Source organism: Macaca mulatta, chromosome 1, assembly GCF_049350105.2.
Source record: "Macaca mulatta isolate MMU2019108-1 chromosome 1, T2T-MMU8v2.0, whole genome shotgun sequence".
Classification (NCBI taxonomy): Eukaryota; Metazoa; Chordata; class Mammalia; order Primates; family Cercopithecidae; genus Macaca; species Macaca mulatta.
Window position 1 is genome coordinate 61,199,116 of NC_133406.1, and position 27,604 is coordinate 61,226,719.

Below are 27,604 nucleotides of genomic sequence, written 5' to 3' on the forward strand. Positions count from 1 at the left end.
GGTGGTGGTTGCGTGGGTATATATACATACATATGTGTCAAAGTTTGTCAAGCTGTATACTTCAAATGGGTACCTATTTGTAACCTGTTACTCTATGGAAATTATAATTATTAAAAATTGATTTAAAAAGTAAGAACTCTTGCTTCTGGTGAAGAATGAATTATACAGTGGCAAGAGGCCCTGCACTGGACCCTTGACGGAGAGTGTAAAGACTAGGTGGTGTTCACCATCCCAGCCACCTGCGGAGCCCAGAGTTTAATTATAGATGGTGGGAAAGCCCCTTTTTATAAATGCGGTGCTAATGAGCGTGTATAGTTATTAAGATGGGTCAGTAGGTAGCACGTGGGGTGGAGCTGTTTATCAGAATAGATCCAGGGCTAAATGGAAATGGGTCTGGAGGAACTGAGGAGCTCGAGCTGGAGATGAATGGGATAAACCCAAGGAAGGCTTTTAGAAAAGAAAGCCTTGTCTTACAAGAAGAGAAGGAGCCAGAATGCCTTGCTCCTGCTGCTTTTGTGGGCAGACCTTGATGGAAGGGAGGGACAGCAGGAAAACATAAAGGTGAAGATGGTGGGGGCACTGGGAGGTGGGCGGCATGGCCCGGAGATCAGAGTCAGAGTTTTTTTGTTTTGTTTTGTTTTGTTTCGGGTGGCAGAGTGTGTATGAGGGCACCAGGGCAGAATCCTTGACAGAGTGGGGAGGGTGCCAACCTCACTTTTGCTGGACTAGCAGGGGTTGTGTCTCCAGGTCCCCCAATCCCCACCAGCCTGGTTCTCCAGCTTCTCTTGTGGGATCTTGGGTGCCCCTGGCCCCATGGGGCAGTGAAGAAGTATAAGACATGGGTCTTCTCCGGGTGCTAGCTGTGTAACTTTTGACAGGTTATTTAATCTGAGTCTCAGTTTCCTTTAAAATAGAAATAAAAATTAAAATGAGGTCATACATTAAGGTTCTTAATATATTGCCTGGCACATAATAGCCATTTAATGCATGGAAATTTATTAGTATTATTAATTGTGAGACAAAACTAATAATACAAGAGGAACAAATGAGAGAATAATTTAGGACAGGATATAATTAGAGATATTTTTAGGTGGCACAGACCAGACCAGCCTTCAGGCTGGAAAGCAAAGTAGGAAAGGAAATAGAAAAAAAAGTGGAGTTTGCCGGGTGCAGTAGTTCACACTTGTAATCCCAGCACATTGGGAGGCCGAAGCAGGTGGATCATAAGATTCCAGGAGTTTGAGACCAGCCTGGCCAACATGGTGAAATCCCTTCTCTACTAAAATACAAAAATTAGCCAGGTGTGGTGGTGCACACCTGTAGTCCCTGCCACTTGCGAGGCTGAAGCAGGAGAATCACTTGAAACCGGTAGGCAGAGGTTGCAGTGAGCCGAGATTGCGCCACTTCACTCCAGCCTGGGTGACAGAGCGAGACTCCGTCTCAAAAAAAAAAAAGTGGAGTTAATTCATGATTCATGCATTCCTTTAATATGTATTAAGGACTTACTACGGGTCCTTTCCCTGCTTCATAACACCACCAGTTGTGATATGCTTAAGCTCATTTATGTGTTTGTTTATTCCTGTATTTTCCACTGGACTGAACACCTAAGAAGGACAGGAATGATGCCTGTTTTGTTCCCAGCTATACCCTCGGAGCTTACTATAGTGCCTCCCACATAGTAGGTGCTCAATAAATATTTGTCAAATGAATGCCAGGCCTGCAGAGTGCTGGGATATACTGTAAGCCCTCATTGAGCTTTTAGTCTAAAGGGGAAGCCAGAGTAATTTAGATCACTCCTCTGAGGGTGGCTTGGGGACTCTGTGAGAGCAGAAGCTGTCAGGCAAGAGGCGTGAGTGACCAGGGAGGAAAAAGATGGGCGGTAGAGGGACCTGGCAGGGCTGGCACAGAAGCTGGCACAGGAAGGCAGCAGGGTACCCGAAGATAGGCTCAGGGGTCAAGGGAGAAAAGAAAAAGCGTGGTTTCCCTTGGTCAAATCAGGGCCCAATTCTGGGCTTAGAGGCTGGGAGGGAAACCTCTAGAGGAGAAGCTGGAGTGAGCAGGCTTTGAGCCACCTCCACGCCCACCCACCATGGGCTCAGGATGAGGGATGGGGCCTGGCTCTGGTCAACAGGCGCTGGGGTAGAGTCAAGGCAAGACCGGGGAGCGGGACTGAAGGGCTCCAGGAGGCGCCTGTAGCTCTGCGAGGGCCCTATAGAGAGAAGAGTGATGCCGGAGAAGCGGCCAGAATGATTTAATCCCACTGCAATGTGGCAACTAATGAATTTCATATCCCCTCCCTGAGCTCAGCCACTAGAGTAGCCCAAAGACAGAGGAGAGAAGAAGCAGAGAGCAAGGAAGGAGCATAGAGTGCGCAGCTGGAGGGGAGGAAAGGGTCGGCAGATGGAGGAATAGGAGAAAAGTGGGAGGCGCAAAGAGAGGAGGGAGAAAGAAAAGCAGGGAGAGGAAAAGAGGAGAAAGAGCTGAAGGGGGAGAGAGGGAGGAGGGAGGAGGGAGGAAGGAGGAGGAGGGAGGAAGGAGGAGAGAGGGAAAGGGTCTTGGGTCCACAGTAATCAGAGTGTAACAGCCTCAGGAACCAAATTCCCCTTCGCCCACCCTCCCCCTGAGTAGAGACAGCAATGGGAGCCCATCAGAAATCTGGATTTAGAGGTCGATGGCTCCCCTTATCTCTCTGTGTCTTTCCCTTCCTCCTTCTGCCCACGCTTCCCCACACCTCCCCACCTCCCCATTTTTTCCCTCTCCAGAAAAAACAGGAGGAAGGGTGGCTGCCCGCCCAGAGGGCTACTGCATTTAGCAGGAGGCCAGCAGATGAGTAATGCTAATGGCATAATAGTGCTCAGGACAACATCTGCCCTTCACCCGGCACCTGTCTCCAAGGAGTCCAAAGCTCTCCTCAAATGCAAGTTCCACTCAAGATGGAAGAGGGCTTCTCTGTCTTCCAATAAGGATCTAAATAGAAAGGAGCCTGAATTCCAGCATGAGAGAGGCAAGGTAGATGGAAGGAGGAACTTCCCAACAAGGTCATTTTAGCTTGAAGTGCTAGGCTGACCATGACTGGGGGAATGAGGCACAGTGGGGTGGAGAGACTTCATTTCTGAGGGCCTCGAAGCAAGCAGAGCCATCACTGTCCTGGGTCGCCTTTCCCCAGGCTGTGCACTGCTTCAGTAACTCCACAGCCTTTCATGAAGCCCTGGCCCATGGAGCAGACAGCTGGGGCTGCCAGCCACCTTCCAAAACATGTTTTGCCTTTTTGCCTTCATTCTGTGGCTTGGCTCAACTGGGCCTGAAAATTCCCCACACCTGGGGTGGGCCAAGATGGGATGCTCCATTGCTCGCATAACTGTTTCCAGCCCTAGAGCTCTGCTCTGTCTTAGGAATGGCCTCCTGGAATGGGACAGCTGGCCCTGAGGCCCTGAGATTAGCAAGGGGCAGCTCCCGGGGACCATGTGGGGAGGAGGCCATGGCATGGAGGGTCTGGTCCTGCTGCTGCATGGACCCTAGTCCCACTCCAGAGTGCCTGCCAAGAAAGGGCACCTAGGATGGTCTCCCCAGGCGTGGCTGGGGTGGCTGCAGTGCACTGCAGAGAGGTGACTGCATGGAAGGGGCAGCATTTGTACCCAATAAACTACTTCCCGGGCTCACAGCCTCGGCCCGGAGCTCTCTTGGCTAAATCCACTGTTGATGACGCCAAGGCCAGCATAAACACTAGAAGGAAACACAGTGTCTCTTGGCATGGACGCCTCATGGACAATGCTCTGGATCCTCTATCATGCTATCTCACGAGCCACAGCCATAAAACGTCTTTATCCTTCACTATGTACCTTTGGGGTCAGACAGTCGTTACAGGTCCTGGTGCCCTCAGATCATCCTGTCTGCATCTGTATTGCTCATTTGAGGCTGTGAGTCAGCTTCTAGAGCAGAAGCAAGCATGCCTTGCTCCATGGAGCACTTTGACTAGCCCCCAGGCCCCTGCTACCCTCTCTGGGCACCGACCTGGGAGGGAGAACAAGGATAAAGCCAAGCATGGCCCCACTTTCCCACACCATCAACTGGGAGACTCCCTTCTTTTGGTGCTCTTGGGAAACTCCAGGTTGACCAGCGAGACACAGCCCCTCTGCCTGGGGCATACTCCACAGGTCTAAAGGCAGAGCCAGGTTTTGTGAAGCGTGGGCGTAGGGGTTCAGGGAAAATCCATAAGTGAGTGCATGCGAGTGGAAGGCAGAGTAAGCATGGAACAGAGGGGTCTGCTCAGGTGGGCCACCTGCCAGGGAGGAATGCCAGCCTAGGAGGGATCAGGCAGTAGACAAGCAGGGAACATGGCTGGTGACATCCTGCAGTAGCAGTTCCAAGCCTGGGAGGCTGGGGAGGGAGTGCACAGACTGAGCATGTTCTTGGTATTGGTCTTTGCCTCTGGCTGGGTCCTTTGCCTGTGGTGGTGCAGGAGTCGGGAAGCTCACAGACTCAGAAGGCAGCGGGGTGGGCAGACACGTGGCTCAGCCCCTGAGCCCTGTGATTTGGCTCCGAACAAGGCCAGGGCTGTGCATGGGGGTTAGAAGGAGGGGCCTGGAGAGGCCAAGAGGGAGACCAGGCACCACTCCCCGAGCTGCAGGCCAACCAGTCATTTTTCCAGACTGGCCAAGCAGAACAAAATAAAAGAGATATACAAAGAAAGGAGGCCGAGGCTTGTAGGAGAAATGAGGGGAGTGGGCGAGGGTGGGTGTGGGTAACACCTGCTGGAAGAGATGACGATTCTGTTATTTCACTGAAAGCCACAGTCTGTACCAGGCCTCAGGAGAACACCCTTCCAACCTAGTTTGACACCAGAGCTAATGTGGGCAGGGACAGAGTCATATCATGTCTTGTTAACACACACATACACACACACTCACTAGGTCAGAGCCTGCAGATTACCATTCATTCTGAGGGCATTTATCAGGACAGCATGGACAGTGTGAATCCCGGAGTCAGGCTGCCTAAGTTCAAATCCCAGCTTCAACACTTACTGTAATACCTTGACACTTACTGACTGTATCATAACACTCTGCTTTAACTTCCTCATCTGTAAAGTGGGGATGGTAATAATAGCCCCTACTCCTGAGGTTGTTATGAGGATTAAATGAGCTGATGCCCTGTAGAGCACACGCATAGCACATAGTAAGTGCTCTGTAAGGGCTAGCTATCCTGATAATTATTATTTAATTATTTGCCAGGAGCTGGGTTTCTGCCTTGGAGACCCTTCAATCACACAGAAGGCAGATGTGGAAACAAGAAGTAACTGTGCTGTGCAGAGCTGTGGCCCAGGGTATCACAGTCAAGAGTGAGCTCGCTCTGCCTGTGGTACTGAGGAGAGCCTCACATAGGAGGTAACATTTGAGTTGGGCCTTGCAGGATGAATAGGAGTTCCCCCAAATGGAGAATAGGAGAAAGAAGGACATCTGAACACAGATTGGGCAAAGGCATAGAGGCATAAAAACCCAGGGAACCAGTCAGGTGTGGTGGCTCATGCCTGTAATCCCAGCACTTAGGAAGGCCGAAGCGGGTGGATCATCTGAGTTCAGGAGTTTGAGACCAGTCTGGCCAACATGGTGTAACCCGGTCTGTACTAAAAGTACAAAAAATAGCTAGGCATGGTGGTGCGCACCTATAATCCCAGCTACTTGGGAGGCTGAGGCAGGAGAATTGCTTGAACCTGGGAGGCAGAGGTTGCAGTGAGCCAATATCATGCCACTGCACTCCAGCCTTGGCAACAGAACGAGACTCTGTCTCACAAACAAAACAAAACAAAAAACCTAGGGAACCAGGATCCCATGAGTCTGGTTCTCTGGTTCCACAGGAACTATGAGAGGAAATTAGAATGGCAAGAAAGTCAGGTCAGGCTGCAGGGTCTCAAATGTCATGCCAAGGCATTTGAATTTGATTCTATAAATACCTGAGAGACATTGCAAAATTTTAAGCAAGGCAATTACATGATCAGGTTTGTGTTTGGGGAAATAACACACTTGTTGGGTCATGGAAAACAGATTAGAAGATGAAAAGGCTTCAGGAAAAAAATAAAAACAGGAGGATTTTGCAATTACTCAGACAAACCCACTAAGAGGAGAAAGTATTTCAGTGCTTCTGGGCTCACTGCCTGATTCCCGCTGGGGCCCGAGTGCAGGATCCTGAGCGCCTACTGTGTATCAGAACCATGTAGGTTTTGGGATTCCAAGTAGGAATCCGATTTGGCACAGGCCCACGGGATCTTGTGGATGAGGCAGACAGGAGAGCAGAGAAGGGCAAGGAAGTGGCACGGTTCCTGGGAGGGCCATCAACCGGGGGACTGCTGCAGCAAACGGAGAGACCAGGAGTCAAAGAGGAGAGTGCTGTTGGGAGAGCATCCTAGAAGGTGTAACACCTAAGGGAAGAAGGCCTTTCTTTTTTTCTTTTCTTTTCTTTTTTTTTTTTTTTGAGATGGAGTCTTACTCTGTCACCTAGGCTGGAGTGCAATGGCGTGGTCTCAGCTCACTGCAACCTCCACCTCCCGGGTTTAAGCCATTCTCCCGTCTCAGCTTCCTGAGTAGCTGGGACTACAGCACATGCCACCACACCTGGCTAATTTTTGTATTTTTAGTAGAGACAGGCTTTCACTATGTTGGCCAGGCTGGTCTTGAACTCCTGACCTCGTGATCCACCCACCTTGGCCTCCCAAAGTGCTGGGATTACAGGCGTAAGCGAAGAAGGGCTTTCTACATGGAAGGAGCAGTGGGCAAAGGCATGCAGAGATGAAATAGCTTGGAGTACTCTGGCTGCTGTGAGACAGACACATGCTTAGAGTCTAGACTTTGAGAAACAGGGCTGGAAAGGTAAGCAGGAGACAGACTATGGAGCTTAGGCTGCATTCTACAGGTCTAATTATCAGCCAAGGGCACAGATCAGAATCACTCATGAGGACAGCCTGGAAAACGCACATATATTTGAACTAGCATCTCTAGGGCTGGGGCCTCAGGCACTTTCAGGAACACTTAGGTGAATCTAACACGTGCTGTGGGCCAAGAACAATGGTCATGGGGACAGGGAACCATGCAAGGTGACCTAGCCAGAGCTATGCCTGAGGAAGAGCCAGGTGGAGGGTGGAGGGCAGAGAGACCCATCAGGACACCATAGCAGTGGGCCAGGGTCTAGAGGAAAACAGTACCATGACAGGAGAGAGGCGGCCAGCTGTCAAGCCATGGAGGAAATAGAACTGACTGGACTTGGAGAGTCTGGGGCACGGGGAGCAGGGTGAAGAGAACAGTTGAAAGCAACTCCATCTTTTAAGAAGGAGTAACTGAAACCTAGATCAGTGGTTCTTAACAGTTTTAAGTGTAAAGATTTCTTTTCAACTTAAAAAAAAGTATGTGATGATAATGAATACGTAATAACACAAAGTTACATGAATTTAAAGATGATTTCAAATAATTTGCATTTTATTCATCACAACAGTATACATATACACAAACAAGAACATTGTAGGAAGACGACCTGGGTTCAAATCTTATCTCTGCCATTACTAGATTTGTGACCTTTGAAATGTAAACTAACTGTGCCTCAGTCTCTCACCTGTTAAATGAGTATTATAGCAGTCCCCACCTCATTGAGCTATGTGAGGACCAAAGAGCTGGTACACGCAGTGGGCTAAGAAGGGTGCTTTGCCTATAATAATTCTCAAGAGGCTTTATTATTGTTACTGTTACTCAATTTAGAGACATTGCTTGGTGCACATATGGATGTGGGATCCCCCAAGGTCATGTGTGGGGGTCCCTGGCAGGGCTGCCTTGCTCCTGCCCTCCTAGAGCTTGTGACATGGGGCATAACTGACCACACATGTCCATAGACTGGCCATCGTCACAGGATGCAGTGGGACTGTGCCTGTGTGAGGCAGTGTCATTACCCAATAATCTATTACATGGAGCAGGATGGCATTTGAAAGCTTGCTCAGCATGATACCTGGAACCTGGATATTTGATCCAGGTGCTTGTGACTTGCTGTGACTTGTGACTTTTACAACATAAAATTAAATTAGGCTGGGGTTTCAGGATGATGTGATTGGGAGACCCCAGAACCTAGGAGGACCTCACCTTGGAAGGCAAAATGCCATCACCACTCACATGAGCCTGGCTTCTGGGAGGCCTGGGGAAGCCCAGAGCAGTGCTTACTGAACAGCCCCAGGCTAGTGCTGTCTGCTAACACCAGCTGATGGTGCAGCCTTTGCACTTAGGCCTACACGCCATGTCTATAGCATTCGTGTATCAGCACCCTCCTTCCTACCAGGTGTCAACAGCCCTCTCTCGCAGGACTGCCCTGATGGTCCACAAGCTGCCAACCCCTCAACAGGATCATGACAATTCGCAGAGAGGGATTTAGGGGTTCTCCGGTCCAGCTGTGCTCACTGTGTGGCCGACAGATAAGTTGTATTTCTTCCTCTGCTGCCTGTGCCCTGTCCCTCCCTCTCACGGAAACAAGCACATCAGATCTGTGGGGAGGCAGGAAGCAGAAGCCGCCTGCATGTGCCTTTGGCTTCATTTTCCATAAGCCTAGGTTCTTGGGGGCTTCTGGGCATAGATACAGTGTCTTGGCCAGAAGAGAAGGGAACATGGAAACTTCTTTCCCCGGAAAAGAAAGGGGCCCCTGGCTTTAATATGCATGTAAAAGGGGTTGAGCTGGAGGAGAATGAGAGCCCTGAGAGAGGGAATGGGAGAGCCTGCCCCTGGCAGAGTGCCAGGCAGCCAGCATGTTTCCAGAGAGGAAATAGCCCTGCAGAAAGTTCCTGTCCCCTACATGCAGCCTAGGATGTGTCAGAGGGCTGCTCAGTCAGAAGGGGCCTCAGTGGGATGGAGGGTGCGCCCCGCAGCAGCATCAGCCAGGAGCCATGTATGTCCCCTCCCCACAGACACTCTTCATCCCTGTTAGGGCTGCCACTGAATAAACCTGCCTCAAGTTGCTGGGTGGCCCCCCACGGGTACCAAGGACTGAGGTGGAGTATTCCACTGTCCCGGTGAAATGAGCACTTGGATCCAGAAATTAGAGAAGTGAAATGATAGGATAAAATGTATTTCTGTCACTACTGAGCTGGTGGACTGCCTTGAATACCTGACACATAAAAGGAGAAAACTGAGGCTCAGGAAGGGCTGTGTAGCCCAAGGCCACCCCGTTAGCATTGGAGAGGAGGCAGAGCCAGGCCTGCAACCAAGTTTGTGAGACTCCAACTCCAGCACTGCATACCTTAAAAATGAGGAGCCCTCCATCCCGGCTAACGTGGTGAAATCCCGTCTCCACTAAAAAATACAAAAAATTAACCAGTGTGGTGGCCGGCGCCTGCAATCCCAGCTACTCAGGAGGCTGAGGCAGGAGAATGGCATGAACCCAGGAGGCGGAGCTTGCAATGAACCGAGACTGTGCTACTGTACTCCAGCCTGGGCAACAGAGCAAGACTCCATCTCAAAAAAAAAAAAAAAAAAAAAGAGGAGCCCAGGCCGGGCGAGGTGGCTCATGCCTATAATCCTAGCACTTTGGGAGGCCAAGGCGGGAAGATCACCTGAGGTCAAGAGTTCGAGACCAAGACCAGCCTGGCCAACATGGCGAAACCCCATCTCTACTAAAAATACAAAAATTAGCCAGGTTTGGTGGTGGATGCCTGTAATCCCAGCTACTTGAGAGGCTGAGTCAGGAGAATCACTTGAAACTGGGAGGCGGAGATTGCAGTGAGCAGAGATTGCACCATTGTACTCCAGCTTGGCGACAAGAGGGAGACTCTGTCTCAACAAAAAATAAGGCCGGGTGCGGTGGCTCGCACCTGTGATCCCAGCACTTTGGGAGGCCGAGACGGGCGGATCAGGAGGTCAGGAGATCGAGACCATCCTGGCTAACATGGTGAAACCCCATCTCTACTAAAAATACAAAAATTAGCCGGGCGCGGTGGCGGGCGCCTGTAGTCCCAGCTACACGGGAGGCTGAGGCAGGAGAATGGCGTGAACCTGGGAGGCGGAGCTTGCAGTGAGTGGAGATCGTGCCACTGTACTCCTGCCTGGGCGACAGAGCGAGACTCCGTCTCAAAAAAAATAAAAATTAATTAATTAATTAAGTAATTAAAGGAGCCCAAATGTTCACCAAGAGAGACTGCTCAAATAAATAAATATTGGGGGTTGGGGGCAGAGAAACAATCACCAAAAGTACCAATATGGTCATCTTCAAAATCTACCCGTACCACTAAGTGAAAAAAAAGTGCGTAGCTGCTTATTTGTTACTAGCATGTGCATTAAATAAATTTGTGAAGACACAAGAAACTGGCGCACTGTCTTCTGGGGGAAACTGCGTGATGAGGGGACAGGCAAGGAAAAAGACTTTTTCCCTGTGCAAGCTCTTATACCTCTTAGATTTTCAATCAAGAGAATGTGTTACCTATTCAAAAAATAATCACCTTTTTTTAAAAAAAAGAGGGTGACAGAATCTCCTTGTTCAACCCTCTTAAATTCAATGAAACAGACCCCTACTGAGCACCCAGGGTGTGCCAAGCCGTTGGTGGGTGCTGTGGGTTATACCATGATGAACAGGATGCTGTCTCTGCCCAGCAGGGGCCCACTCACCCCAGGCAACCCAGGCCCCCCAGGCTGGAGGGTGGGACGGGCTGCCACAGGACTTACACAGCTTCTCTCCTGTTACGCATTTGCCCAGATCCCAGCCACCCTGGACTGGGAGCCTCAACTAGTACAGGGTGAGGGTCCATCTAGGGCCAGCCTCTGTGGGTCCTGATGACCACTGAGCAGTTAGAGCCAAACTCTTCAGGCCCACACTGCTCCTTCCCGGCAGAGTCTCAGGACCACCATGGGGGAGGTGGGAAGCTTGAGTACCTCCCTCCTGTACTTCTATGGAAAGAGTATTACACAATTGTGTCCTTTCTTCTCTTGCTTTAAGTACTCACTGCTTGTAACCAAGGCAGCAATTACTGTGAGGGTCAAAGAAATGGTAAGCCCCCCAGATGGATTTCAGTCTGGGTGGGAAGTGTGGGCAGGTCCCGACTTTGCAAATGCAGCTGAAACCCACCATCTTGGAGAGTCCCCTCCCTCTGCTGCCTGGCCCTCCCTGCGTTCTGTCTCCTAACCCTGCTGCCCCTAGCCCTCTCCCAGGACCAGACGGCAGTAGCAGCAGCAATGTGCGTATCTGGACTTCTCACCATAAGCCCCAGCATTCACATCATGTGCCTGCGACTGTCCTCTGGCCCCACCAGCAAGAGATAAATACCTCCCCTGGGTTGAAGACGCACCACTGGTGTCCCCGAGACTCTAGGAGAGTAAAGGAGGCTCTTCCTAGAGGATTCACATGGTCCCAGGGTGCATGACGCCAGTGAATCACAAACTACTCCCCTACCATTGCTTTCGGTGATCCCCGTGTTATCTTGGGTGTACCCTGGGAGGGAGATGCGGCAGGGTTGTTAACTTCCAAGTACAGATGAGAAAACCAAGACTCAGGTGCTGAGGCCTGCTCATCAGGTAGCTAGAGAACAGCAGAGTTGACGTCTTAATCCAGGTTTCCTAACCCCAAACCTTATACTCTCTCTTCACACTATTGTTGGAAGAGCACTGAGAGGTCATTTGGTACAACCTCGTGTTTTATAAATGGTAAACTGAGGTCAGAGAGGGAGAGGGACATCTTCAAGGTCATACAGCATGCAGCGGGACAAGAACCTGGCCCCCTGGCTCCGAGGATGCTGACTGTGTTGAACTGGAAAGTGCTTGTCCTGCCTAAGGTGTTCAAATCCATTTTTTAAAAAAACCAGTGCTTCAAAATATACCAGTAGCGTTTGTGGGAGTGGGGAACACAGAAGAAACAAGATTGGCCATGAGTTGGTAATTGTTGAAGCTAGGTATTAGGTAATGGGGATATTAATACTATCCTGTGTAAATATGTGTACGTTTTAAAATTTCCACAAAACTTTTAAAAAATTAATGTGCTGTCAAAAACAAATTAGGTACTCAAGCTATATTAAGTCCACAAGCCACTGATTAGCAAACTCTATTCTGGACATTCCTGAATATCCTGCTGGCCATATCTATACTTCCTTCCAATTCTCTCTGCATAGCGTGGGATGTGGGAGATAGGAGAGGGGGGAAGGGAGATAACTGGCTTGGTCAGGGCTTGGAAGTTGGCCATCCATTCCCAAGGGCATAGACTCTTGGGATTTGGATGGATCTCATACAGATGGATACAGGTGACACCCCTGCCCCTGCCCATATAGTCTACACTCCTTGTAGTCTGTCTATCCCCACCAGCACTCTACCCGTCCTCCCTGCACCTCACTGTACTTTGCTCACCTCATTTTTTGAGACAGGATCTCGCTCTGTGACCCAGGCTGGAGGGCAGTGGCATAATCAGCTCATTGCAGCCTTGGTCTCCTGGCCTCCAGTAATCCTCTCACCTCAGTCTCCTAAGTAGCTGGGACTTCAGGTGCACACTACCACACCCAGCTGATTTTTAAATTATTTGTACAAACGGGGTCCCCCTATGTGGCCCAGGCTGGTCTTGAACTCCTGGGCTCAACTGACCTCCTGCCTTGGCCTCGCATAGTGCTGGGATTATAGACATGAGTCTCCGTGCCCGGCCAGTCTTTTTGTGCACTCTATCATCTACCACCCACCATACAAAGGGAAACAAGCAAATCTGAGGTCTGATGTTCCCAGCCTGCAGAAGACGCCATATCCCATCTGCATGAGAACTGAAGCGCATGAGCAGCCTGGCAGAGCCACGGTTAATGTGAACCTGGAGAGGAGCCGTGCTGCCTTCCAGCAAGACCTCACCAGCAGGGTGTGAAGCCATGAGATCTGGGGTGGAATGGGGGTTGGAGAAAGGTCTGGGCTTTATTTTTCCTTCTTTTCTTAGGCTGATTATCATTCACCACAATCCCTTTCCTAAACCCTACTATCTTCCCAGTTTATAAAGTGCTCTCACATTTACAATATTTAACCTTCCCAACCCTGTGAGGTCAATATTATCCACATTTTATAAATGAGGAAACTGAGGGTCCTCATGATCAAGTGATTCACCTAAGATCACAGAGCTTGTGAGTGGCTGAGCCCAGGGCTGCAGACCCTAATTTTAATGTTCTGTCCTCTACCCCATATTGGGGAGGGCAGGCAGGCAGTCCCCTGTCACTGGGCTCTGCAGCTCTCCATGGAACCAGTAATAGAGAAGAAAATTGCATTGCATTTTCTAAGTAGTCAGCTGGGATGGCAGGATTTTTTTTTTTTTTTTTTTTTTTTTTTTTTGAGACAGAGTCGCACTCTTGTTGCCCAGGCTGGAGTGCAGCAGGACGATCTTGGCTCACTGCAAGCTCTGCCTCCCGGGTTCAGGAAATTCTCCTGCCTCAGCCTCCCTAGTAGCTGGGATTACAGGCACCTGCCACCACACCTGGCTAATTTTTTGTATTTTTAGTAGAGACAGGGTTTCACCATGTTGGCCAGGTTGGTCTCGCACTCCTGACCTCAGGTGATCTACCTGCCTCTGCCTCCCAAAGTGCTGGAATTACAGGCATGAGTCACCGTGCCCAGCCATGGCAAGAAATTTTGATGGGCATCTACTGAACTGCAAGTGTGTTGTGCTTTCTTAACTGAGGGGCATTGTTAGAGGATTGTTAGAGGTAATGGTGTTACTTGAATGGGTCTTCTGGGGTGTTGATGTGCACGGGGGAAATTTCGATTTCCCATCACTTTGTGTGATGACCACACAGCCCCTAAATCTCACCTAAGTGTGATATAGAGAAGCTGAAAGAAGCCACTGCATTGTCCACATGAGCTAGGAACAGTGACTTTAGGTCTTACATTAAATCTTAATTCTGCCTTAACTTTGCTGTGCAACTCAGGCCAGACTTCTCCCTCTCTGGTTCTCAGAACAGCTCTGGCAGCCAAACCGAAGTTACCTCCTATGCCAGCTTGAGACTCCACTCCCTTTGCAACCTCCTGGAGAAGATAACTTAGGGAAAGACTGTCACTGCTCAGAGGAAGCATCCCAAACCCCTCACTGGTTTAGGAATTTAACACCATGGAGCAACGGCCCCAGAAGGCAAGGCAATTGTCAGGAGGAATTAAACAGGCTAGTGCTGGACCCAGCCATCCGGTCCTGGCTTACACAGAGGTTGCTTTTCATGCCTTTTCCCTCTGTTAATTTGGCTTGTTTTCCAAACATGGGTCAAACAACCCCTCTTCAGAAGTGGCAGCAGCAGAAGGAAATGTTATTAAAAATGAGTCTGTTAGTGGGAATGGTGTGTGGATGAAGTCTTTGGGAGTTTTGGCTGCCAAATAAAGACTTTATTGTCATTCCTCCTTTCCCAAGCTCCCTCCCTCTCTCCTCTCCTCTCCTCCCTCCCTCCTCCCTCCTCTCCTCCCCTCCCTCCCTAAGATCTGCCCCTCCCTCCCCCTAAGCTAACCTCCCCACCCCAATAGGATCTGGTGGAAGAAAAGTGAGGCAAACACAAGCACGCACACACCACTGGGAGATCAGATCTTCTAGCTGGCTCTCTGCTGCCACAGCTCCGCCGAAGGGAGGGGGTGGAAGAGGAGGACTAAACTCAGAGCTGAGAGGAGAGGCAGGTGTGTGCAGGTAAGCCCAGTCGGGAGATGGGCAGGAGACTCGGAAGAATCTTTCATCCAGTAAGTTTCCTCCTGATCTGTCCATTTACTGATCTAGTCTCTATCCTCTTACTCCTTCCTTCCTCCCACCTCTTTCTCCTCTCAAATGAGTTCAAATTTAGTCTTCCTAATTTCTTTCCTAAGCCTCTTCCTCTTCTTTTCATCACTCTATACCCCTATATTTGCTTGCTGCAAAAGTTAAGCTTTCCTGCTACAGATGTTTGTTGTAGCACAGTGAGCCACGCTGCACAAAGTGTCTCTACAGATCAGGTGTTTCCATAGAAACTGGACTCCAGAACCCATTTCTTTGCACCTTTTGTGTATTGTCACACACTGTGGAAGTCACACACATCACACGGAGGCTGCACTTTCACTACCACCAGCCCACATGGCCATACAAAATGAAGACATCCTGTCCATTCACCTCTGCCCTCTGCATCTGACATGCAGAGCTAGACCACATCGTCACCAGATAGCAGCGGACACACACACACAGGCACACATGTTCCCCGCATCTTGTCTCTCGCCCTTTCACACACCTCCCCAGCTGTGAGAACAACGGCAAAGTACGTCTTCCCGTCGAGATGGCAGAGCCAGAAGAAAATCTTGCATCCCAAGTCCGGGCTGAATAGGGAGGAGATAAACAAGAGTGGGAGCTGGAAGGGTTTCTTCATTATTTAGGGCTTGACTGGGTAGGAGGGAGAGAAAAGTGGCTTTTTCCAACCTGCACAGGGTCTTCTCAGCAGCTTTGAATTTCTGTCTCACTGGTCCAAACCACTTGGCTTTTGGAAAGAAAGAAAAGCAACCCAGTTCTCAATCCTTGCAGGTCCTAATTCCCAGCTCTGCGGACAGTTCATTTTTTATTTTTTATTTTTCCTGCAGGCAGCCAGAAAAATATTTTTCTTTAAAGCCGTTCTGAAATTATTCCAACCATTCAGGTTGGCAAAAGGTCCTGTGGCAGAGGAGAAAAAAGAACAAAAAGGCGGCAGTTCCTTAAGCAGTTGGGGAGGGGAAAACTGAAGGGTGGCCCCTCTCCTGCTCCCCTGCCCATTTCTCTCCATTAATAGAGAGGGGCTGTCCCAAGGCAGGCAGGGTAGAGGGAGATCAGGGTCCCACACACAGCTGATCTTCACAATCACCTAAGGGCAGGAGAGGGAGGAGTGTGGAAGGCTTACTGAAAATACAGATGTCGGCTCTCACTACAGATCTACTGAATCAAGACCCAGGAGTCGTGTTTTAATACTTCAGGAGATTCTGATGGTCCACCAGGGCTTGAGAATCAGGGGCCTGAGAGAGAGCTTTGCTGTCATTTTTAAGCTCAAGACTCTGGCAGTGTTAGCTGGGCAGAAAGACTGTGTCCTGGAAAAGGAGCTCCAGAGTGTCCCAAATAGGCCATCCCTTTTTTTGGGGAGTGGGAGTAAACAGGGTAGAGCTGTCTCCCTCTCTCCTCCTTGCAAGCACAAGCAGCCATATATACCACAGAGGAACATTCTGGTCAGAAAGTTCCCCCAAGATGGCTCCACAGAGCTTCTGTTTCCCCTCACCTGCTCATCTGCCTGCCCCAGGACCCCAGGAGCACGTGCTGGGCTCTTCCCCTGACCCTTCTAGGCCCTGCTCCTCCTGCCCAGCAGCCGCCTGTCTGGGCTCTCACAGAGGGTGGGCTGAACACTTTCTTCATTCCCCTCCACCTCCCTAGGGGGCAACCCCATTTATCAGGCATGTGAGTGAAGCATTTCAAGGCTGGAAGGGGCAAAAAGCTGGGTGCAAAAGGCTGGGAGAAGTCACGAATCACAGTGGAACTCCACGGCCTGCTGAGGAAGGCAGACTTGCACCTTCTCTGGCCAGTGTCCCCTCACCTGTTGCAGAACACATGGGTGAGAAGGTAGTGAATGACAGGAACTCTCATTTACTGCTGGTGGGAAGGCAAAATAATAAAGCCATTTTGAAAGACAAAAAAAAAAAAAGACAAAAAAAAAAGACAAAAAAAAAAAAAAAAAAAGACAGAACAAGCTTTCCCTAGGTGGCTGGGGGCTTCCAGAGTCTCCTCAATTAGTGTTTCTGAGACCCAAGTGTGATCTCACAAAGCCACAAAGGGGAGGAAGTTGCTCTGTGTGGAAGAGCTGGTATCCCACCCACAAGGATCCCTGCCTTTGAGCAGTGCATGGGGGCTGCCCTCTAGCCAGGCTGGAGGAAAAGAGACCCCATTGCTTTGAAATAATATCAACAAAACCTTAACATTCACAGAACACTCACTTTGCGTGTATTGACTCATTTAACTCTCAAAACAGAAAAGAATGTGTTAATATGCCCATTTTACAGAGGAGAAAAGCAATTGCTCTGCCTAAGCCTACCCAGCTAAGCATCTGAAGAACTGCAGGGTTGGGTCTCAGATCTATAACCACTCAAGGCATCAGACACACTCTTCGAGGCTTTCTTCAAGGGTTGGAGATGCTGGGGGAGCGGGGCAGAGAAGGATATGGTGGGGAGCGGGGCAGAGAAGGATATGGTGGGTGGCAGGGGCAGAGAAGGATATGGTAGGCGGCAGGCTGTCAGAGAAAAGTCGTCTCACCCTGGTTTCTTCCCCACCACTCAGAATGGAAAACTTGCTCTTCTAGACTAGTGGCCTGAGGCCAGAAAATCTTCATTCTGTTTACACTTTGCCTTGTGGTAGACACTGGGGAGACAGATGGTCTCTCCATAATAGTGTTATTTTTATTTTTAGCACTTTTTGATCTGTAGTGCATTTTAAAGCTGCTAACCACACTTGCTTCTGACAACTGGGTAAGGAATATAGGTATAGGGAAGATTCTGTTATTCCCATTTTACAGATAAGAAAACTGAGGCCCAGAACAGGGTTCATATCACTAGGTATGGTGGAAGGGTGAGAATCTTCTCTTCTAACTAGTATGCACCTAGCAGACTCTCCTCCCACTGCCCCAGGCAAGCTCATCCTTCTATCATTTCACCTTCCTAGAAAGGGGCATCTTGAAGTCATCACGCCCCCATAAGGCTCCTTTGTTATCTCAGGACCCTATCAGCCCTAATGGGGGCCTTGAAGGGGCTTCAGGCTCACTCCTCTGCTAACTGTGCTCATAAATTGGCAAAGACTGCTTGATCCTCTCTGCTTTCAACCCCCTTCTGGACTACAGGAAGAGATAAAGAGAGCAGGGTGGCTTTCGACATCTAGGTTGAGAACAGAAAGAAGGCAAAAAAGAGAGAGGGATGTTCCAATGTTCACAGGCACAGTGCTGGGTCAGAAGCAGCCCCATTCTCTACCGCAGGGTAGCTCTGGGTCAAGGCATGGAGGCTTAGGGGTGACCAATTAGACAGGAGATCTGACAAGTAAAAAGAATGCCAGCTCAGGGTGCAGAGTAACCCTGCTGCTAACCCTGCCTAGCCCTGGGAGACAAACCCAACCTCATTCCCAGCCCAACCTCAACCTCTCCATACAAAGCCAATTAGCCTTAAATAGCTGCTCCTAATGTCTTGACCAATCCATCAGGACTTCCACCCATCCCTGCTCTGAGCAGAAACATCCCACCAGTCCTGGGTTTTAACAGTAAATTAATGAGAGAGATAGGGAAGGGGGCTATCTCACTTTAAAAATCAAGGAGTCCATGGGGCGCTGTGGGTCACGCCTGTAATCCCAGCATTTTGGGAGACTGAGGTGAGCAGATCACTTGAGCTCAGGGGTTTGAGACCAGCCTGGGCAACATGGTAAAACCCCATCTCTACAAAAAAGACAAAAATTAGCCCGGTGTGGTAGCGCATGCCTGTAGTCCCAGCTACTCAGGACGCTGTGAAGGGAGGATCACCTGAGCCCAGAGAGGTTAAGGCTGCAGTGAGCTGTGATTGCACTACTGCACTCTCTAGCCTGATCAACAAAGGGAGACCCTGTATCACCAAAAAAAAAAAAAAATCAAAGCATCTCTCTGGATAATCTGCTCTTTATAAACAAATAAATAAGTAAGTAAGCCTCTGCCACTTGCAGATATTTTGCACTTTATAACATGCCTTCAAATGCATGATCTCGTTTGATCCTCACACAGATGAGAAGCCTGGGTTGGAGAGTCAGAGCCAGGAGTCAAGCCCAGATCCACAATAATTGGAATTGAAATTAGAATTTAAAACTCTCTTAGGGGCTGGGCACAGTGGCTCACACCTGTAATCCCAGCAATTTGAAAGGCCGAGGTGGGAGGATCACTTGAGCTTAGGAGTTCAAGACCAGCCTGGGCAAATAGTGAGCCCCCATCTCATTTTTGTTTAAAGTGAAAAAAGAAAAAAAAGAAATTAAGATTCTCTTAGGAAACGTTCTCAAACGTGGAGAGTGAGTGTTGGGTTGGGCAAAGCATAGCTTTTCTCTTCCGTTAAACAGCAGCTTTTCCAGAACCGATGGTGGAGAGCAGAACTGCATGCAGTTGGCTGTTGTAGGTGGTCAACAAACCTTCACTGATTGAGCAATGAATAGAGCCCAGTAGAAAGCTGTGGGTGGAGAGGTGCACTTGCGAAAGCATAAGAAAAATTTAAAAACACACATGGACCCATCCTAAGGAATCTTATGATTGGACAGAATTTTCTAGAAGGCAGGAGCATAGAGTGAGGCTCTGAGGCTTTGTAGGAGGGACTATGACTACCCATGGAGTCCAGGTACCCTCAGTCTGTCACATGGATTCTGGTTTTAGAGACCTAGGACATCACGGAGCCCTGCCAGAGAGAATGGCTGTGCTGTCAGCTGTGACAACTTCTCATCCTGCCTCACGGCAAAGCTCCAGCAGGAAGAGGCATCACCCCATGAGAAAAGCCTTAGAAATGAACGCTATTTCCTTAAGAGAGAAGCATCCCTGCACTTGGAATGGTTCTGATTCAGCCCTGGGGCTGAGGGAAGGGGAGGGGAGCAGGTTCAGCTTCCCCACAAAACTTGCTCGTGGGAGCGTTTCCCGGGGAACCTCCTATTGGCTCTGGGATCGGCTTGGGTAGGCCCAGAGGTTTGGAATGTAAACAGGTCAGAGGACTAGTGAAAAGATAAGTGCCCAAAGGGTCTGGTGCTGCACACGGGGATGAGGAAGGCCTGTGTTTACTGTGGATGAGAAGGCATGCGTGGTTAGCCTGCTGGGTGGAGCTATGAGTGACCTGCCTGTTCCTCTCACCCCTGACGATGAAGACCAGGGCTGTCCTGGCACTGAGCCAAGGAAACCCCCCGCTCCCCCCCACCCCAGCACAGGTCACAGCCACGATGCCTCACTGCTTTTGCTGGAAGCCCTGGGCAAATTTGTGCCCAGTCCCTGGCATATGCTTTCAGTGACAAAGGCAATGAAGGGATAAAGGAAAACCCCCGCCAGTGCTGGGAGCCTCCTTGGGACAGGGTTTCTCATAGTATGAAAGATTTCTTGCTCATTTCTAGGCTTCTGGGAGATTAGAAAATAATTTTTTTTAATCAGGGTCACAAAAATTGAGGCTTTTAGAAATGTTTGTTTTAGAATACTAATGCTTTAACCACCCCCTTAATTTATATGCAAGATGACTGTTCTGTTTTCCAGAAAATAACAGAACTTACACAATGTTAATTCATAGTTCACCAATTACAAGTGAAGCGGGGTTCAGCCAACAAGACTCAAGCTTAAAGTTTTGCAATTAATGCCTTCTCTTTTTAATCCTTGCAATGTATCTCTGAGAATGTTACATCCTTAACAGATTAAGCCAAAAACTTAACTGCAAGATCCTTTGTGATAGGAGGCCAGGGAAAATGGCCTTCCAGACCCCCATGGAGAGGCCTGCCTTGGAAGAGACCACCTTAGAGGGAGGTGGAGAAGCAACAGAGGCTGAAGGACAGTCTCTGCCCTCCTTCCCTCCTGCCTTCCTTTTTTCCTTCCGATACTCAGTGTACTGCATAAGGGCTCACATACGCACACAGAGGATAAGTGAGTGAGTTTGCTTATGTGATGGAACCTGGACAGGTGTGTGTGTGAGAGTGTGCAGACTGGGGGGTCAAGGGTGTGTGTGTGTGTGTCCATGTGCATAACCTGCGGTGAGACACCCTCCACCCATCCATGGCTAAGCTCTTCTCTTTCCAGTTTCTTGTCACATTCAGCTTCTGAGCATCTGTCCTAGAATTTAGCAGCTGTGAGTGGCTTCTGTTGTCTTCCTTTGATCAAAGCCAGCAAGGAGCCAGGCACTGGGTCAAGCAAGAAAAGAGTCTAAGCTGACATGGGTTCAGAGGGAAGGCAGGAGAGGCAGAGTGTCTGAATCAGCACAGTGATCACAGGGTCCAGACGCAAGCTGGAGACATACTCTAGCCCACCCTATCTCAGAGAAGCTTGCATCCCCCGTATGTCCAGACCTCGAAGCAGTGGAAGGGGCACCCCAATTCTGAGGAAGAGGCAAGGAGGGCCAGTTGAAGCAATGTGAGAATGGGGATCCTGGCTGGGGGTGTCATAGGAATGATAGCCTTGGAGAGGGGAAGGTATAGGGCATCCCCTCCAGGGACCCTTCCTAGCCTAGGCCAGGGGGATGCCCGTGGGAGCTGCCTATTTCTGTCTGCAGCCATGAGTCTGTTGTTATTTCTCCAGTTTCAGTTCAACTCAAACCACGTGGCCTTATCTGGAGGGTCATCGGGGCCAATGGGAAGGAGGGCAACACCAAAACATCCTTCAGCTCCATATTTCAATGTCACTGAGGCTAGTGGGAGGTTCTTCTTGATATCCCACCTCAATACCACCAACTCCAAAGGATATGGGAGAAGCAATATCTGATCAAAAGAAAGGAAAGTGTTTTCTCCACATCTTTCAATCCCTTCCCTGTTTACTTTCCTGGGAGCCTCCACATCTGGGGAGACATTCTTGGCATATTTCCCAATGGCAAAGACGAGTGTTCTCTGAGCCAAGTGCAGGGAGTGGGGAGAGGGGTGAGGAGGCCCAGAGCATCTGTGAGCCAGGGTGGATGCAAAGGTGTTGGCAGCACTTCCCTCCCTTCCCAAGATCCCACTAGCTCTCCTCTGGAAGGGAGGAGGCCTTGGTTCTTGTCCAAGGCCTAGGTTCTTGGGTCTGCTGTTAAATAGCATCCTGGCCTTGGCAAGCCACTTCTTCCCTCTAGTCCTCAGTTTTGTAAACGGTGGGGTCTGGAGTTGATTGGTGGATGGAGCAGTTGAGGCTGAGCCAGAACCACATCTCCAGAATCCCGCCTGGCGTCTTCAGCAAGCTGGAGAACCTGCTGCTCCTGGATCTCCAGCACAACAGGCTGAGTTGATTGGTGGATTTCAAGCCATTTTTAGCAAAGAAACATGTCCCCCTCCCTCCCACACCAAATGAATGCTTTGGGTAAACCTCATTATATATAATAGGTTTTTTAAAAAGAGAGCTGCTGAGGTTGACACAGGGGTGGGTTGAGGGTACCCCAGGCCCATCTCCTCAGTCTCCTCCCCACAGGGGTGCTCCACAGAAATGAAGGCAGAGTTGGAAAACCACTATGTTATGGGATCTTTAAGGACTTTTCTGGATTTAACCAGGACTATGGTTCATAGTCCTAACTGTGGACTATGGTTCATACATCCTAACATCCCTCTCATGAAGACACTGATGATTTTCTCAGCCTGCGAATGGGAGGACTGAGGGCCAGAGTGGTTAAGGATCTTCTCTGACAAGCCCCAGGACTCCTGACTCCAAGTCCAGTTTCCTTCCTTCCTTCCTTCCTTCCTTCCTTCCTTTCTTTCCCTCCTTCCTTCCTTCCTTCCTTCCTTCCTTCCTTCCTTCCTTCCTTCCTTCCTTCCTTCCTTCCTTCCTTCCTTTCTTTCTTTCCCTTCCTTCCTTCCTTCTCTTTCTTTCTTTCTTTCTTCCTCTCTCTTTCTTTCTTTCTCTCTCTCTCTCTTTCTTTCTTTCTTTCTTTCTTTCTTTCTTTCTTTCTTTCTTTCTTTCTTTCTTTCTTTCTTTCCTTCCTTTCTTTCTTTCTTTCTTTCTTTCTTTCTTTCTTTCTTTCTTTCTTTCTTTCTTTCTTTCTTTCTTTCTTTCTGTCTTTCTGTCTGTCTGTCTGTCTGTCTGTCTGTCTCTCTGTCTGTCTTACTTACAGAGTTTCGCTCTTGTTGCCCAGGCTGGAGTGCACTGGTGCAATCTCGGCTCACCGCAACCTCCTCCCGGGTTCAAGAGATTCTCCTGCCTCAGCCTCCCAAGTAGCTGGGATTACAGGTGTCCACCACCACACCCTGCTAATTTTTTGTATTTAGTAGAGATGGGGTTTCTCCATGTTGGTCAGGCTGATCTTGAACTCCTGACCTCAAGTGATCCACCTGCCTTGGTCTCTCTCCCAAAGTGCTGGGATTACAGGTGTGTATACCACCACCCAAGCCCCAGCCTGGGCCCAATGTGCTTTTTTTTTTTTTTTTTCTTTTTTTTTTTGAGACAGAGTCTCACTCTGTCGCCCAGGCTAGAGTGCAGCAGCGTGATCTCAGCTCATTGCAAGCTCCTCCTTCCGTGCTCACGCCATTCTCCTGCCTCAGCCTCCAGGGTAGCTGGGACTACAGGAGCCCTCCACCACACCCAGCTAATTTTTTGTATTTTTAGTAGAGATGGGGTTTCACCATGTTAGCCAGGATGGTCTCGATCTCCTGAACTCGTGATCTGCCCACCTCGGCCTCCCAAAGTGCTGGGATTACAGGCGTGAGCCACCGCGCCCGGCCCCCAGTGTGCTTTCTACCAGCATGCCCCCTGCCCTCTTCAAAGCAGGCTCAACACATCAAGTGGCTAAGCCAATGGCCAAAGAATCCAGAGCCTCAAACCCTTGTTACTCCCTCACCTGCTGGGTACAGGCAAACAAGGAGATGCTTCTACAGCTCCCCAAGCTCTGCCTATCTTCCCTGGAGGTCTAGTTCTGCCCAATTCTGGCTTCAAAAACATGACATCTAGTTACTGAGGGCCCAAGGCTAATGACCTCCTGTGTCTTCTCCCTGCAGGTGCATCACCTAGATCATGAGGTCACCCCTCTGCTGGCTCCTCCCACTTCTCATCTTGGCCTCGGTGGCCCAAGGCCAGTCAACAAGACGACCAAGACCCGGGACTGGGCCCGGGCGCAGACCCAGGCCCAGGCCCAGGCCCACACCCAGCTTTCCTCAGCCTCATGAACCAGCAGAGCCAACAGACCTGCCTCCTCCCCTCCCTCCAGGCCCTCCATCTGTCTTCCCTGACTGTCCCCGCGAATGCTACTGCCCCCCTGATTTCCCATCTGCCCTCTACTGTGATAGCCGCAACCTGCGAAAGGTCCCTGTCATCCCGCCCCGCATCCATTACCTCTATCTCCAGAACAACTTCATCACTGAGCTCCCGCTGGAGTCCTTCCAGAATGCCACAGGCCTGCGATGGATTAACCTGGACAACAACCGAATCCGCAAGATAGACCAGAGGGTGCTGGAGAAATTGCCTGGCCTGGTGTTCCTCTATATGGAGAAGAACCAGTTGGAAGAGGTCCCCTCGGCCCTGCCCCGGAACCTGGAGCAGTTGAGGCTGAGCCAGAACCACATCTCCAGAATCCCGCCTGGCGTCTTCAGCAAGCTGGAGAACCTGCTGCTCCTGGATCTCCAGCACAACAGGCTGAGCGACGGCGTCTTCAAGCCCGACACTTTCCAGGGCCTCAAGAACCTCATGCAGCTCAACCTGGCCCACAATATCCTGAGAAAGATGCCGCCCAGGGTCCCTACCGCCATTCACCAGCTCTACCTGGACAGCAACAAGATTGAGACCATCCCTAATGGATATTTCAAGAGCTTTCCCAATCTTGCCTTCATTCGGCTTAACTACAACAAGCTGACAGACAGGGGACTCCCCAAGAACTCCTTTAACATCTCCAACCTGCTCGTGCTCCACCTGTCACACAACAGGATCAGCAGTGTGCCCGCCATCAACAACAGGCTGGAACACCTGTACCTCAACAACAACAGCATCGAGAGTGAGTGGGGTGGGCCAGGGCGGGGCCGAAGGCAAGGATGTTGGCTTGTGTAGCGCCTCCACCCTCTCTAGGGAGTCTCAGGGTGGGGTGGTATAAAAAGCATCCACTTTGGCACTGGACTTCAATTTATGGCCTTGCCACTTGCTATCTGGGCGACCTTGAAAAGATATTTGACCTCTCTGGGAAGTTTCCTCATCTGTAAAGTGAGAATGGTAATAATACCTTCTTTCACGAAGGTGATATGAAGACGTAATAGTTTAATACGGAGAAAGTGCCCAGAATACCATACCTGGAGGGACATAGGTTTTCTTCCTCTATTCTTCCTCAGCCCCAGTTCCTTGGCAACTGGATCTATAGGTAGGGTAGACATGGAATATACTCCTGGACATTATACTAAAGACAGAACAGAGACATTTAAATACCTATCCTGAAATGTCCTGGGCCGGCCCTCTGCAGAAACCTGCCCCTATGGGAGGATGCTTCTTCCCAACCCTGAGCCTGGGTTTTTATTCAGGGTACACAACTGGTAAAAATGTGGCAGTCAGGAAAAGAAGGTCTGTATGCTGGTGCTTTCTGAATCTATACGGAAGGGTGCAATGTTTAGGTGGACTTAAGGGAGAGTTTGCCTGACTGACATTTACAGGGTCCTGAACTTGGAGTATCAGTTGCAGCCCAGGAGAGGAGGTTGGAAGTTGCAGTTTTGCTTCAATCAAAAATTTCAACTCTGAGCAGAGCATCAGCAAAAAGTTTTAGAAGTGAAATAATATTTTCTGGTCCTTGAACAAAATCAGCCTACATTCACACAAGGGATGCAGCAGCAGAAGGAAAGAGGGATTCAGGGAGAAGAGAAGGACCCTTAGAATGATATTTGGGGATCCTTAGGTTCCAAGCCAAAGAATGAGAGGGAGATTGTTGGTGTCTCTACCGACACCAACAATGGGCGAATAGATCTGTTTGCTCATTTGGGATAATTTCAAGAAGTAGGGGAGGATTTTTTTTAATCTTACAAAAAAAAAAAATGGGAAAAGGGGAAGACTGTCTAATTTTACCCTGGAGACAGTACACTAAAATAAAACACATTACCCCCAGGAAGCTATGAGGCCGAAATACAGACAGAAAGGATACCTTGATTAACAAATGGCTGATAGGTCTCTACCAGATTATGGAAGAACAGGTTGCTAGAAGATATCCCAGCCTTCTAAGGTTGAAGTGAGAGAACTCACACCTCATCCACATGGGCCCACCCCATCCAGCCTGTCTCCTGTGTCTTTCACAGACAGAATGGGCTAAGTGAGGGCCTAGGTCAGTGTGACAATTACGTTCTTCACAATGACCGTAATGCTGCCACTGGTACTGTCCTCAAACAGCTTGCAAAATGCCTTTGCCAACATTCTCTCCCCTGATTACAGGGCAGGCACCACTCTTACCATTTCACAGATTGAAGAACTCAGCATCAGTGTGGCTAGGCAACAGCCAGCCCCAAGCTCATAAGAGAAAACCCCTGTGTCAGGGCCCTTCTGCTACTCCAATGGTGAAGGAGAAAGAGCAGGAAAAGGAAGAGGAAGACAATTACAATGAAGATGATGCCTGCTCTTCCTCCTCCTCCATAAATAAGTGAGGCAAGGCTTAGGGAGAATAAAACAGTTCATTTAAATGCTGGCATGCCTGGTGCCACCGGCATCTAACAAGATGTGATGGAGGAAATGGAATCTCAGGCCACAGACCCTTCAGAATCAGTAGGCTCATCATGTCCCTGGGGCTCTAGAGCTCTCCCCAGACCCTCTTTCCTCTTCCTGTCATCCCTATTTCAGTTACCATCTTTTGCCCATCCTCATGTCTCACATCCAATTCAAAGGAAAACCTGCAGAGTAATTTTCACATCCATCTGCTGGCTTCAGATCTCACCTTACTCCATAGCTTCTCCACACTGTAGCCAGATTCATCTTTGTACAGCATAAACCTGAACATAGGGATCCCTAAGGACCCTTCCAGATTTAACACTCCAGGATACCATGGTTCAAGTATCCTATTAATAACATTGCTCTCATAAAGACAGTCCCATTCACTGCCGTTCCTCAGACCAGAGACCAAAAGCCTCTTAGTGAAAGACTGTTTGAAAGCCTAACTACCTTCCCAGCTTACTCTCCTTAGTACACCACATTGCACTATTACTATTCCCAGATTCGCCCACAAGCAGAATTTTGGCCTCTACAACTTCATTCAAAGATTCCTCTATCAGAACACCATCCCCCAGGTCTCCACCTGTTGTAATCCTACCTATTCTTGAAGGCCCAGTTCAAAATTTACTTCCAATTCTCTAGAGTGAACTTGTAATAACAGTTGTTGATCAATTCCAACTTAATTCAATTTACAAATGAGTAAACTGAGTCTGGAGGTCAAGGCAGCTCATCTGTGATCACACATTCCCAAAGCTAGCCAGTTTCAGAGAGAAGTCTACAGTCCTTGCTCTCGGGTGTCCTCCCCCTTCCGCTTCCTCATCTTGGCCGCCAGCCTCCACTCCCTGCTGATTTCTCGTCTTCTTTTTCCGTAGAAATCAACGGAACCCAGATTTGCCCCAACAACCTAGTGGCGTTCCATGACTTCTCCTCGGACCTGGAGAACGTTCCACACCTGCGCTACCTGCGGTTGGATGGGAACTACCTGAAGCCGCCCATCCCGCTGGACCTCATGATGTGCTTCCGCCTCCTGCAGTCCGTGGTCATCTAGGCCCTACTCTGCCACCGGATCTGCTCTGACCGCACTTGAAGGCTGGGGCCCAGGCGCCTGTGCCCGCCATTCATTTTCTCTCTCTCCCTTTCTTGCTCCCAGCTTTGCCTCCCTTATCCCACCCTCAAGGCAGGGAAAAACCATCTATTCTTCTGCAGCCTCAGGAGCGAGACTTCCAAGGGCTCGGTTTGGTCCCACCCAGTTGAAAGACACCCAGTGCACACCCAAACTCCTGGCCTTCTGTGGTTTCCCTTTGTTCCAGAAACACAGATGTGTCTAAAGACTTGGTGTCCCCT

General features: G+C 49.6%; 1 protein-coding gene across 2 annotated transcripts; it reads left to right on the forward strand.

The window, feature by feature from the left end:
- The first annotated feature begins 14,475 nt into the window (after nucleotides 1–14,475).
- Nucleotides 14,476–27,589, forward strand: PRELP (proline and arginine rich end leucine rich repeat protein). Of its 2 annotated transcripts, none has more exon segments than NM_001266819.2 (3): nucleotides 14,476–14,615; nucleotides 23,593–24,581; nucleotides 27,133–27,534. In NM_001266819.2, coding segments are annotated over 2 exon segments (1,149 nt in total). In that variant the 5' UTR covers nucleotides 14,476–14,615; nucleotides 23,593–23,608; the 3' UTR covers nucleotides 27,309–27,534.
- The last annotated feature ends 15 nt before the right edge of the window (nucleotides 27,590–27,604 follow it).

Bases quoted from the DNA above. Each gene is read 5' to 3' on its own strand.
- PRELP (XM_015118563.3), top strand. From the start codon at position 23,609: ATGAGGTCACCCCTCTGCTGGCTCCTCCCACTTCTCATCTTGGCCTCG. The intron at 24,582-27,132 runs GTGAGTGGGGTG...CTTTTTCCGTAG, and splicing joins CAACAACAACAGCATCGAGA to AAATCAACGGAACCCAGATT.